At 38.5% G+C, this 13,028-nt stretch overlaps 1 protein-coding gene across 1 annotated transcript; it reads left to right on the top strand.

Moving 5' to 3' along the window:
* Positions 1-2,551: 2,551 nt before the first annotated feature.
* LOC103973255 (uncharacterized) lies at positions 2,552-12,685 on the top strand. The gene is given in 17 exon segments (XM_065093948.1): positions 2,552-3,589; positions 5,702-5,878; positions 6,049-6,173; positions 7,022-7,157; positions 7,910-8,059; positions 8,141-8,194; positions 8,712-8,807; positions 8,880-8,939; positions 9,050-9,124; positions 9,213-9,266; positions 9,849-9,950; positions 10,034-10,484; positions 10,487-10,534; positions 10,537-10,730; positions 11,040-11,174; positions 11,664-11,771; positions 12,287-12,685. Coding segments are annotated over 17 exon segments (2,943 nt in total). The 5' UTR covers positions 2,552-2,761; the 3' UTR covers positions 12,437-12,685.
* Positions 12,686-13,028: the final 343 nt, after the last annotated feature.

Genomic DNA, 13,028 nt, shown 5'->3' with positions numbered 1-13,028 from the left:
GACTACGGAATCGCTGTCTGACAATAAGGCATCATCAACCATCCAACATTCCGTAAGCGGATCAATCAGTGAACTCATTCTCCAATGAGCACCTGTACTGTATCCCTAGTGTCCCTACACGAGCAGCTATGAGACCAACTGTATCCATCATATGGATGGGTATACAACACACCAGTCTGTCCGGTTATCACGATGTCCCTCTCGAGTAACCTATGACCGGGATTATTTAGGATATGTGTTTAAAGGTGAATCGATCTCATTATCATGATCTCATCACGATCCGATTCCCATTGCACAAATCCAAGGACATCACAATATATATATATATATATATATATATATATATATATATATATATATGTATTTATGCAATAGTTATAAAGTGATATACGCCAAAATAAGCAAAAAGATTCTGTATCAAGTCACACGTGCCATCACTCACGTGATTGGCTTGTTGGGCACCTATGACTAGCATTTTAATCTCTCTGTGCTTGTATATTTTACCCAGGGACGGGAGGGGTATTTATAGGCTCCAAACCAATTTGAATTTCGAGCTCAAAACTGTCATCTCCTGGAATTCCGGGGTCTGGCGGTTGCACCACCTAACTAGGGTGGTTGCATCGCCTGGCAGAGCTCGGAGACTGAGCCTCTGGGCGGTGCCACCGCTTGTCAAGGGCGGTTGCACCGCTTGGCAGAGCTCGGAGACTAAGCCTCAGGGCGATGCCATCGCTTGATAGGGGCGGTTGCACCGCCCAGTCTCACTCAGAAACTGAGCCTTAGCGGTGCCACTGCCTGTCAGGGGCGATTGCACTGCCCAGTCTCGCTCGGAGACTGAGCCCAAGCGGTGCCACCGCCTGTCAGGGGCGGTTGCACCGCCCAGTTTCGCTCGGAGATTGAGCCCAGGTGGTGCCACCGCTTGCCTAGGGTGGTTGCACCGCCCAGCTTTCCTGGGAGACCCTCTCCTGGGCGGTGCCACCGTCGACCCTAGCGATGCTACCGCCTAGTAGGAATTCTGGTCCGAATGGGTTGATCCATTCAGCCCAATTTGGGTCTGTCAAGGGCCCAATTGTCCCTAGATTAAGTTAATGGGATCACCTCATTCCTAACTTAATCAACATGCTAACTACGACAATTCTTAAGACATTTACTACAGCTTGCTCCGGTGCGTCAATCGCTTCTTCCGGCGAGCTTCCGGTGAACTTCCGACGAACATCCGACGAACCTCTAGCGATGCTCCGATGGACTTCCGACAAACTCCTGGACTTGCGACGATCCACTTGGCGAGTTCCGACGAGCTTCGTTTGGCAAGCTTCTGGACTTCTCGGATTTGTTCCCGCAGAACCTCCGACGATCGTCCGGACTTCCGTCGAGCTCTCGAACTCCTAACGTGATCATAGTCTTGACTCCGACGCAACTCCTACTGCATGTCTTTCTTTCATCGTAGTTAATCCTGCACACTTAAAATAAAACTTCGATCAAGACAATTAATCCTAAGCAATTAACTAAGTTGTCCGGCATGTCATTGGTCCCTCGACGCTTCGTCTGATTCTTCGGCGCATCGTCCTCTCCTGCGGCCTATTGCCCAATCGGCCAGTTGACTCCGCAACTCCGATATCCTTGGCACAATACCCGCTCTTCTTGGCCCGAAGCCTAAGTCCACGACCCGAAGCCTTCTGTCGATACGTCGACCGATCCATCGGCCCGACGTCCAATCTTCTGACATGTTACTCGGGCACAACATGATTTTTCCTGCTTTAATTATCTCATCCTGATCGAATCATCCTACGTCACTCAAAATGCAGATTAAAACATAAACACATATTAAGTGGTTTCATCATCAAAATACGAGATTCAATAATCTCCCCCTTTTTGATGATGACAACCACTTGATGACGGAGTTAACTTTAACTCCCGGAGTTTAAAAAACTCTCCCTATCAATATGCCATATTGATAGAACCTTGAATTCAAACTGAATTCAAGTCTACTTGCAACATGTCATCATGAATACTTGCAACATGTCATCATGAACTTATTCATCATGAACTTATGCATTAACATGTCATGTCATCAACATACTTCTCCCCCTTTGTTATCAACAAAAAAGAGAAGTACAACTATTCTTTATGTTTGTAATATAAGTTCAACTCATTACATGAAAAACATAATATTAAATTTTTATCATCATGTAATATAATAATTTTATAATATTTTAAGCTAGCAATTTAGAGATGTTCTCTTTGCTTCTTGAAATATGCAGGATATATGCCTCTTCAGATATTAAGATCCTCTTTCGGTTAACATTTATTTAAAAAACTCAATTTGAGGTAAAAAGTACTGATTTAGATTTAACCTTTTTTAAAATTCTTATCATATCTGAGAGTAATCACAAGGGCATATGTATGGTTTCAAGTTCTGCACGGGCTTATCTGTTAAATACAAATTCAAAATAATTGACTTCTGAGGGGTATTATGTATATGCATGCAATTTTTCTTTATAAATCTAATCAGACTTCTCTCATGTATGGAGCAGCGAGTGTCATTTGAGATAAAGGTCAGGGGGGGGTAAAGTGAAACTTTCCATATAAAATGTAAGTCCTGCGCGCCCTCTTGTATCAAAGCCACCCACATCGTTTGAATTAATTTCGTGGAACATTAAGAACCCTAGTTTTTCCTCCCAAAGAAATCACGGCCCCAACGCTTTCGACCGGACTCCGAACCCTGTATCCATCCCTAATCTTTGTTCCTTGCGCCTGGGTCTCCATGGATCCCGGCGAGGGGAGGGAGCTCCCGAGCGCCGGCGAGCTCGACGAGGAAACGATCGCGAGGAAGAAGTCCCGCCGGGTGAGCTTTGCCGACATCACTGCTATCCATGTCTTCGACCGCGACGACGACTGCGAGACTCCGCCGGACTCGAGGCAGGTCTCCGCCGATGGAGGCGCGGACGTGGAGGCGGTAGGGTTCCACGAGGGTGTCCCTGACGGCGACGGTTCCAAGGGGTCGCTCCGTGGGCGGGAGGATGAAGACGATGACGAGAACGAGGAGGACGATGAGGACGACGGCGAACAGGAGCGGTTGGTGTACGACCTAAAGCCCACCGATTACTTGGACCAGCTGTGCTCGATGGGCTACAACTCGACTCAGCTTGCCCACTTCACCGACCCGCCCTACGCTTGCCCTAAGCAGAAGATCGAGGAGCACAACCTGAACTACCCCGTGATAGCCTCCGCTATCCTCCTCTCGGCTGCCGGCCGGACAGCGGAAAAGCTGAGCCTCCCGGCGCTGCAGTCCAAGATGAAGTGCGACCCCGAGGGGTACGAGGCGGAGCTCCAACTCCTCTACCGCCACTTCGAGTCCTCTCTCCACCTCTTCCGCTGCCAGTCCGCCCTTAGGCCCTCCTCCGACCTCTCCCTGGCCAAGGATCTCGGGGACTTGGTCATGTTCATGGCCCATGTCACCCCTTTCTATCCGGATAAGCTTGCAAACTTCCCCCAACAGGTGGCTGACCTCCTCCGTGTCGATTCCTGCGCCCTTCCGTCATCGTTGAGGTGTCATCTTGTGCAAGCCCTGATCCTCCTCGTCAATAGAAAGGTTGGTTCGTTGAATTCTTTTTCTTTTTGGAATATGAGACTTACAGATTGTGTGAATGATTGTTTGAAGAATCGACGACATCTTGAATTTTTTTTTAATTGGAAATAATTTTGTTCTGTCAGTTGGGTTTGAATTATTGAAATTATCACTGTGGATGTGGACGGGTAGTGTTGTGGATGGGCTGCTTCTTATGATTCAAATTGTGGCTGTAAATTACTCCAAACGTTTTGTCTTTTGTTGCTCGAATCTTTATTGTTTTGTTGTGAAATCGTTTAGTTCCATCGGTCGGGGCTTGATTAATTGAAATCATGCACTGTGGATTTGTCTGTGATCAAATATGTGGCCGGAGATTTTTTGAAACCTTTTTGTCTTTTATTACCTCAGAATTCAACAAGTTGTTTTGATTTTTTATTCTTATAATATTACATCTTTTACCAGTTTTTTGTGGACCTTGCTTATTAAGATTGTATATGGGTGCTCTTTCTATTTTAGTAGTCTAATTATTGTTCATTTACAGATCGAAATAACAGAATCATGTTCTAGTTTACAAATTCTTGCTTGAGGTAAAGCTGTAGAAAAAAGACTTATTTCCATCACAGTCTCCTAATTAGTCAATGTAGGTGGTAGCATCATTCAGCATGTTATTGGCATACCTGGTCTGGTTGCCATGTTTAAACATACTATTTTATGCTGACCTGCTTCACTTTCTGAGAACTCCTCACTCGTCCCTCCCTATATCACCAATGGATTTCATGTTTTCTCAATAAAAGGCTATTAGCATAATTCATTATATATCATTCAAACTATTTAATGCTGACCTGCTTCACTTTCTGAGAACTCCTCACTCATCTCTCCCTATATCACCAATGGATTTCATGTTTTCTCGAGAAACTATTAGCATAATTCATCATATATCATTCATGTACCTGGTTTTATTTACAGGCTCAACCATACTCTAAATTCTAACCTGCTTCACCTGTTGGAAATCTTACCTTCCTGTATCATCATGTGTCTCATAATTTTTCAGTAAATGGACATGCTATTATCCAATATGATGTTGTTGGCATGCTGGGTGTGGTTACCAGTTTAGCCGTGCTATGTAATGCTAACCTACTTAACTTTCTTAAATCTCCTACCTAGTGTATCACCATTCCTGTGAGACCTTTTTGGAAAAAAAAATTCAACTAAAGGTCTTATATGTCACCTTGTGCTGAAATACATGTCATATGCCGTTTGCAGTGTTACTGATCTGAGGATTGATTTTATTGTCCGGCTATTAGTGTGGTGCCAGATCATATGGCAGTGAGACAGGAATTCGCTGTTCATGCTTCTCTTGTTTGTTGTCTGAGACGAGTTGCTCTGCCTGTTGGTCCCCTGCCATTCTTCTTCTTTTCCGTCATGACCTACTACATTTGCCAGTTCTTTTTTTTCTAGTGCTGCCATATATGTAACATCAGGCGTTCCATATTTTGGTATATCTAGACTGTTGTCCTGCTTTCTCTTTTCCTGTATTGGTGTAATGTTATACCCTCTTTTCTTGTGCTGATGACCATCACCTACTATTTTGATGACCTTCTAAATTAAACTATTTATAGATCATTCCTAACCCGATCAAAGCTGATGTATGATCAGATTCTGATTTCTGGAATGTCTCTCTATCGTTATTTCCAAACAGCCAACCCAACCAAGCCAAATGATTCCATTGGGTTAAGCAGGTTTGTGTTGAAGCTAACACATTTCAGTCTTCCATTAGATGATAATAAATGTTCCCTTAATGATGCATTATCAGAGTTTAGAACATATGAAGTGAAAATTTGGCATCTTGGAAGGCCTTAATCTGTGCAAAAGTTTGGCACACAGTTCTTTCATTGTTACCCAAGTTTTGCCTTATCAAATCTTGCTTTTTTGGTTTTTCTAAAATATTCTGATAATTGTCTAAGTCACTTTCCTAAGAAAAGCCATAAAGGTTTGCTTTATTATTTGGCATCATGATACCAGTTAACTTTCGATCATTATTGCTGATCTTCAATATGATTCTGTTTTATCTGAAAATTTGTTTTAATCTTCGATGGACTTTAACATCACATTGGTTACTTTTTTTTTTGTTTCCAGATCATTGATATTGAAGAAACTCTCGAATTGTTTATGGACCTTCAGATTCTTGGTGACCGGACCTTAAGAAAACTGGCCTTTTCGCATGTCGTACATAACATTCGACGCATGAACCAGAAACACAAGAACGAAGCCAAGAATCGCAAACTGCAGAATACTCTTTTTTTTATGCTGCAGGTATGTATTTTATTTTTTAAATATTTTAGCTTGTGATGTTCTTGGTTTATTGGATGCCGTTAACTGCCTTACTTTTAGACTTCTGATTCTTTAATCTTCTCTCTATTCTATTCCTGTTGAGATCTATAATCATGACCTTGTACCAACATCATTAAGTTTTCCTTTTGTAGGGGGCAGAGGAACAGAGGGCCAAAAGGTCGCTTGTTATTCTTTGTGATCTGCATAGACGGAGGGTGTGGTTTGATGATCGTACAGCTAATGCCATTTGCACTGCCTGTTTCCATTCGTCTTCAAGGTATGTAGTTTGCTCAAGTCTGCACCGGTGGTGCTATATAGGGCTGTTAATTTAATGTAGCTGTTGATAAACAGCTCAAACTCATTCTGATTTCAAGCTGAATTGAGGTCAATTAAGCCAGCATCGGAAACAAAACAGCTAAGTGCAGGCCTGAATCAAATTCAAGCCAAACTGGGTTGCAATTAGTTGGGTTCTGTCAAACTGGACTCTAATTGTTCAAATATATATTTCATATGTTTTTTAAAAAAATAAATTTTCATGAATGATTGTTGTAGTTTGATATGGGGTGTCAAAGAGATGTTTTGTGTTCATTAAAATAATTTTTAATTCCACAATCTGTTGGCATCCATGAGTCATTACTCATGTATAACCTATGAACTGGTAAAAGATTTAAATATATGGCATAAATTAAATAAAAATGGATATATTTAAAGTTTAAAAGTTGAGATCAATTGAAGTATATTTAATCAAGCTTCAAATAAGGCTCATGTTAGTCTTGAGATAGGCATGATTTTAGGTTGTAAAACTTCTTGTAGGTCCTAGCACTGGTTGTCTGAACTTTGACATAATCTTGATCAGTTTCAACAAGAGTCTGATCAGATTCTACATAATCTTTAGGCTTGTAATTAAGTCATATCCACTTTGAGCCTTTACAGCCTCGACCAATCTTGGCTTTGTTAAACCTCAGCATTATCGTTTCACAACAAAAATATTTCTTTGTGCATTTAGTTAATCTCAGATTCTACATTGGGAAAATCCTCGTGCACTTTGCTGCCAATTTTAGCTTATTCTTTTCTTCTTTTTATAGTTGTATATCTTTAACTTATAGGGAGGTTTTATGTGTTCAGGATTATGATATCTACTCTCTCATTTCTTCTTGGTTATGAACAAATTGAAGAGGAGGATGACTGTGAAGCCTCAAGCAGTGAAGACGATACAACTAGTCAACAGCCTATTACTCTTAGCCGAGAAGCTATTTACAAGGTCTTGCATGCTTAAGTAGTTCAGGTTTTATTCTTTTGATCATATGGAAGCACTGTATCTGTTTCCTACAGTCAATTAAAATAAATTGTTCTAGTGGTTAGATTGTAAATTGTAGTACTGAAGCTGACCAAGGGTAACCTGAAGTAAACCATGTTAAAGAACTGAGACAAATAACAGAAATAAATCTTCTGGAATTATTAATCACTATTCATGGAGTTATTCAAAATGAATCTAACTTTTGCTTGTCAAGTTATACCCAAAATATTGTGGTGCTTGTTGATAATCTGAAAACCCTATTTGGGAGGGGGTTATTAGTTTTTTATTGTTTTTGCAAAGGGTAAGTGGTTATTTAGGTGGGTTATTAGTTGATTTCAGGGAATGCAGTCATGTGCATAACCCCACCTTTACTTTAAAAGATAAACTTTGTCTCCCTTGTTAATAAATAACACAAGTTTCAGTTATGCAAATTTGGTTATGAATTAGAAAAGTTATGTATTGCCCAACTCTTTTCATCGATTAAATGAATAAATGGTCATTAGCATGCACCTGTGGATATCACTTGCATTTTAATACATTGTGATTTTCTTTGTATGCATGTCTGGAAATTGGTTTCCATCACATGCAACTCATTAGCTGAAATTTAATCTAGATCATGTAAACATTGTGTTTCTTTTGAGTGGTGAGACTGTAGCAATTTTTTTAAAAAAAAATTAGGAACTTGTTCAATTGACTATTTCTTATTTTACTTCTAGGCAAATCATAAAGGTACGGTTCCCAGCAAGAAAAAAAAGAAGGCAAAGTTGCAGCGTGTGATACGCAACATGAAAAGGCAGCAGCGAATAACATCACAAAGTAACAGCTCCGGTTACTATTCACCTCTTACTCATTTAAAAGATGCACAGGTTGGTTGGTCCTTGTATGATAGTTCAGTAAATTAAATCCTTATGCTTCCTTGACAATTTTTTCTTTTGGTGCTGCTTTAGGGTTTCGCTGAGAAACTGTTCTCTCGCCTTCAAAGATGCAATGAACGCTTTGAGGTAGTTATCCTTTTCCTCATGCACCTTATTATTATTTTCGAAATTTGTACTTTAATATCATGTTTGCTGATCTATATAGCAAGTCTGGTGGTGGCTTTGCTAGCCTGCAAGTTCTTGTTAATTAAAAGAAGGATTTTCTATATTGTTCATTATCTTCAATTTCCTGCTAGTGATTAAGTTCTTAAGATATGCAGTTCCATTGAGATCATTAATGTTTTAGAAAATTGGCCTGAATACTTGAATCTACATGTGATTAAGATAGGGATGTATTATAAAGAGTTATATGTGGCTCTTTACTCTATTCAGAATGTTTTGAATGGGTGAATTTTATTTATTATATTGAAAGGCTATAGTCAATGTCATTTCAATGTTTTGATAGATTGGTTCACACTCTACACTAAGCTGATAACAGTAATTTATAATGAAATTTCTCTTCTATGTTAGACTACATGTGTTATTTATTGGTTGATATATGAAATTTTCTTTTGTCGACTATTGTTGTTACTTTGTGTTGCAGGATAGGATGATGATGTTGAAAGTAATAGCCAGAACTGTTGGATTGCACCGTCTGATCTTGTTAAATTTTTATCCGTTTCTTCAAAAATATGTTCAGGTAAACAAGGATTTTTTTGCTTATATGTATTTTAACTTGAAACCATACTTATTTGTATTTATTTATTTTTAGCCTCATCAACGTGATGTCACCGATTTGCTTGCTGCAGCTGTCCAGGCCTGCCATGATATGGTTGTGCTTTTTTTACTGTAGATTTTCTAAGCATTCATAGTCAAGGCATGCTGTTCCCAGTTCTGTTCTTCAGATAGAAGAACTCATCGAAGCTGTTTTTATTTGAATAGGTACCTCCTGATGCGGTTGAACCCTTATTTAAACAAATTGTGAATCAATTTGTGCATGATCGTTCTCGCACAGAGGTACTGCTGAAAATGATATTACTTTCAGTCATGTTCATCTGTTAATAGTTGAACTGTTGATCATGGACTTTCTTATTTGTCTTGTCAGGCCATTGCTGTTGGGCTGAATGTTGTGAGGGAGATCTGTATCAGGATGCCTTTGGTATTGCTTTACATTTAGTCACTTATTTGTTCAAGTTTGTTTGCGACAGGTTTATTCTTTGCATCATCTTGTATGAGACGCATCACAATTCCATGGTTCATGCCTACTTAATATATCATCTTGTCACTTTAGCATGATCTCGTCACATTAGCAGTTTAGCCAGACTCCATCTGAGATACAAGATGTTGACAGTATGATGAACTTTTATAACGTGCCTTCAGATTTTCTAGGAAGTTGAATATGTGAAAGAACTATACTTGTTATGGAATTCTAATTTTTTTTCGTCTATACATTGTCACAAAAAAGTACTCAATGTGGATTTGGGTCCGTTGAATGTTTACTTACTCAAATTCTAGATGCAATTATCTTAATAATTATGTTTTTTGTTTTTCAAAATTTTACCCATCTTCATATTAATTAACTGTAATCTTGTTTTTTTTTATTTTTTTTGCTTCAATTTGAGAAATAATAAAATTATTTGAGAAGGATAGTGCACCACTTGAAATAGATATGTACCTGTAAAAGCTTGTAAATGACTACAAGAAACTAGTTGTCTAACTGTCACATTTTGGTTGTTTACAGTTAATGAATGAAGATCTGCTTCAAGACTTGGTCTTATACAAAAAATCACATGAGAAGGCAGTTTCTTCAGCAGCTCGCTCCTTGATAACTTTATTCAGAGAGGTTGGAATATGTATTTCAGTCTAACAATTTTTGTTTCAGACGTATAGCTTGTGATTGTTATTCTGAGCTTTATTTGTTTTCAGATATGCCCTTCTTTATTGGTCAAAAAGGACCGTGGCCGTCCGGTCAATCCCAAAGCAAGGCCAAAAGCATATGGAGAAGTTAGTATAGCTACTGATGTGCCTGACATAGAATTGCTGGAACACGTTGATAACTCGATGACTGACAGTTCTGATGCTGAGGCTTCTGCATCAGATTTGGATGATGAGTCTGACAGTGATGCTGAGACAGAGAAAGAGGATGATTCTTTGGAAGATGAAGAAGAGGATGATGAGGTTTCAGATGAAAAAAATGAAGAAGATTTAGGTAACAGTGATAACATTGATGGGGAGGAAGATGATGGTGATGATCTTGATGATGATACTGATGAGAATGCTGCCTATGATGAATATGATAGTGATACTAAAGAAGATGTGGATCTTAGTGATGATAATATGGATATCTCCAGTGAGCTAGATGCATCAAGGAAAAAGTCTTTAATGACATCTGCAATGATGATGACCTCAGTAATCATGAATGCGCTTGTGAGAAATAAAGGAAGAGGAGAAGGCAAAATCAAAGAAGAGGAAGTTTGCGGATTATGTTGGACAACTGAATACTTCAGAATCAAGTCTTCGCACCCTTAAAAGACTAACAATGGACAAGATGCCACAGAAAGCATCAGATGAAACAGATGGAATTCTTTCTAATGAAGATTTTCAACGTATAAAAGAGTTGAAGGTGTGTTCACCAGAAACTTAGTGCTCCTTTTCATCTTAATTATGTGAAATAGATTCAGTAAAATTCTGACACTGTTCATTGAACTTTGTTACTCATACGCTCATGTTATCTGATATGAAGTTATAGTAACATCTGCATAAGCTAGTGTTTCTGAGAAATTTGGATCTTCAACTTTAGTGTTCTGATTATTTTTTAATGTTCGATGAAATAATGGATCTTATATTCTTGATTACATTTTTAATCACCAAAATTCACTCACTATGTAGGCATCTTATAAGCTTTGCCTTTTTTCTTTTTTGAATCTCATAGGCAAAGAAAGAAGCAAAGCTGGTTATGGCTCAGCAAGGTCTTTTGAGAAAGGGTATAGACTCGAAAGTCTCATCTTTCAAAATTCCCTCTTCTGAGCAATTAAGTATAAAGCCAGTGGATCCTGCTATGCTAGAGGTGAGCTCTCATCCTTTCTCTTGGTATGAATGTTTTTCTTTTTGTTTTCCCTATTTGGTAATTCTGTGACTATGTAAGGTTGATAAACTCCTTTTGAAATGTTCCAACTATATGTAAAATTGATGAACTCATTTAATAATGTACCAATTGATCCGATTTTAGCTCTCACATATATTATCATTCTGTAATGCAAATTTCTGGTGTTGTATATGTTGTTCAAGGCATTGATTCTTTTGAGATCACTGGTCCATGCTTTTGATCTCTGGATGGAAGCATATCTGCACGAGAGCTTGTATGAGTATTTTTAAAAGTACATGATGAATAGCTAGATGTTGATGTACTGCTAGCTTTTTTTTTTAATGTACTGGTAGCTATTCTTACTTTGGATTACATTTCCTTTACTTTAAATTATGATTTTATGTCATAAGCTTGTGAGTTGTTCTAAGTTGAACTAATTCTCTTTATCATCAACGAACTATTGTTCTTTAGGTCCACATTAAAAGAAAGCTTAGCAAGGAGGAACGACTGGCCCTAGTAAGAGCTGGGAGGGAGGATAGAGGAAAGTATCAGGCCAGAACTGCTGTGAAACAAAAAAAGGTTAGCCTGTATTGGATCTACGACATGTTACATGACAATTTTTTGTTTTTAGTGCAGATTAAAATATAGTGACATTCCTATATTTTATGATACACATCTTGCCTATGTTCCTTTAAAGCTCGCAATTGGTTTCCTTCAGTACTTTTGGTTTGCTTTTTCAAAAGCTGTTATTTTAACATCCTGCGCTTTAGTCTTCAGAGCATCTGGTACACTTCTGATCTGCATTTCAAGTAAGGTGATAATCTTCTTTAATTATCCCCCAAGTGGAATGTAGATCCTGTTCTTCTCTGCTTCCTTTTGCTTTTCCTATGTTGGTTGGCAGTCTGCAAAATTTTAACACAATGGAAAGGATCGCCTGCCACCCCCCATCTCCCTGCTGCAAATCAAAGCTTCCTCTCTGCCTCCTTTTGCTTTTCCTTCCCCTTCATTAGTCATTCTCTTCTCAGTGTCTACATTAACTAGGCACCTTGTTTTGGAATTAATAGACTGATTGCTTATCTGCGATTTGTTGACAGACGGGTGGTCTAAGCAATCGCCAAAAGGAACATAAAAAGAAGATGCCTCTTTCTGCCAAAAGAGCAAAAGTAGCTCGCTCTAGGCAGGAGAAAAAACAGCGGCAAAGGCGGTCAGGCAAGCAGTTCCAGGGAAGGAAAGCATGGAAGTGACAATTTCATAGCTTCCTAAAATTTCATGGCTTCGTAAAGTGACAAGATTTCGTAAAATTTTGACCCCATGCAGTTTCTTCCATTAGAAAATTTCATTTCAAAAGTTATGATTTCTGCTTAGAATTTTGATTTATTTTCTTCTGTTGTGTAAATCTTTAGCTGATTTCAGATGAGCTATATGTAAATCAAAGCTGCCTTTTGTCTTAGTTGAATGCTGTTGCAAGGAAATAGAGCAACAGATTTTATTGATTGTTTTTCAATGCATCCATTCCCAGAAGAGTTGGTCAATCTTTCACGGTTGCATGTACAAGTCACATTATTATTAAAATACAAGATTAAAAACAATAATTATTAAATAGATTTTTTGCATGTTGTATTTATTATTATGAATTCTATTGTAGGATATATGCCTCTTCAGATATTAAGATCCTCTTCCAGTTAACATTTATTTAAAAAACTCAATTTGAGGTAAAAAGTACTAATTTAGATTTAACCTTTTTTAAAATTCTTGTCATATCTATTCTATCTGTCAATTTGAAGTTAAATGTCCAGTGAGAGTAATCACAAGGGCATATGTATGGTTTCAAGTTCT

This window comes from Musa acuminata, chromosome BXJ2-1, assembly GCF_036884655.1.
Source record: "Musa acuminata AAA Group cultivar baxijiao chromosome BXJ2-1, Cavendish_Baxijiao_AAA, whole genome shotgun sequence".
NCBI classification, from domain to species: Eukaryota; Viridiplantae; Streptophyta; class Magnoliopsida; order Zingiberales; family Musaceae; genus Musa; species Musa acuminata.
Note: the sequence above shows the minus strand (reverse complement) of the source record. Positions and strands in the feature narration are given on the sequence as shown.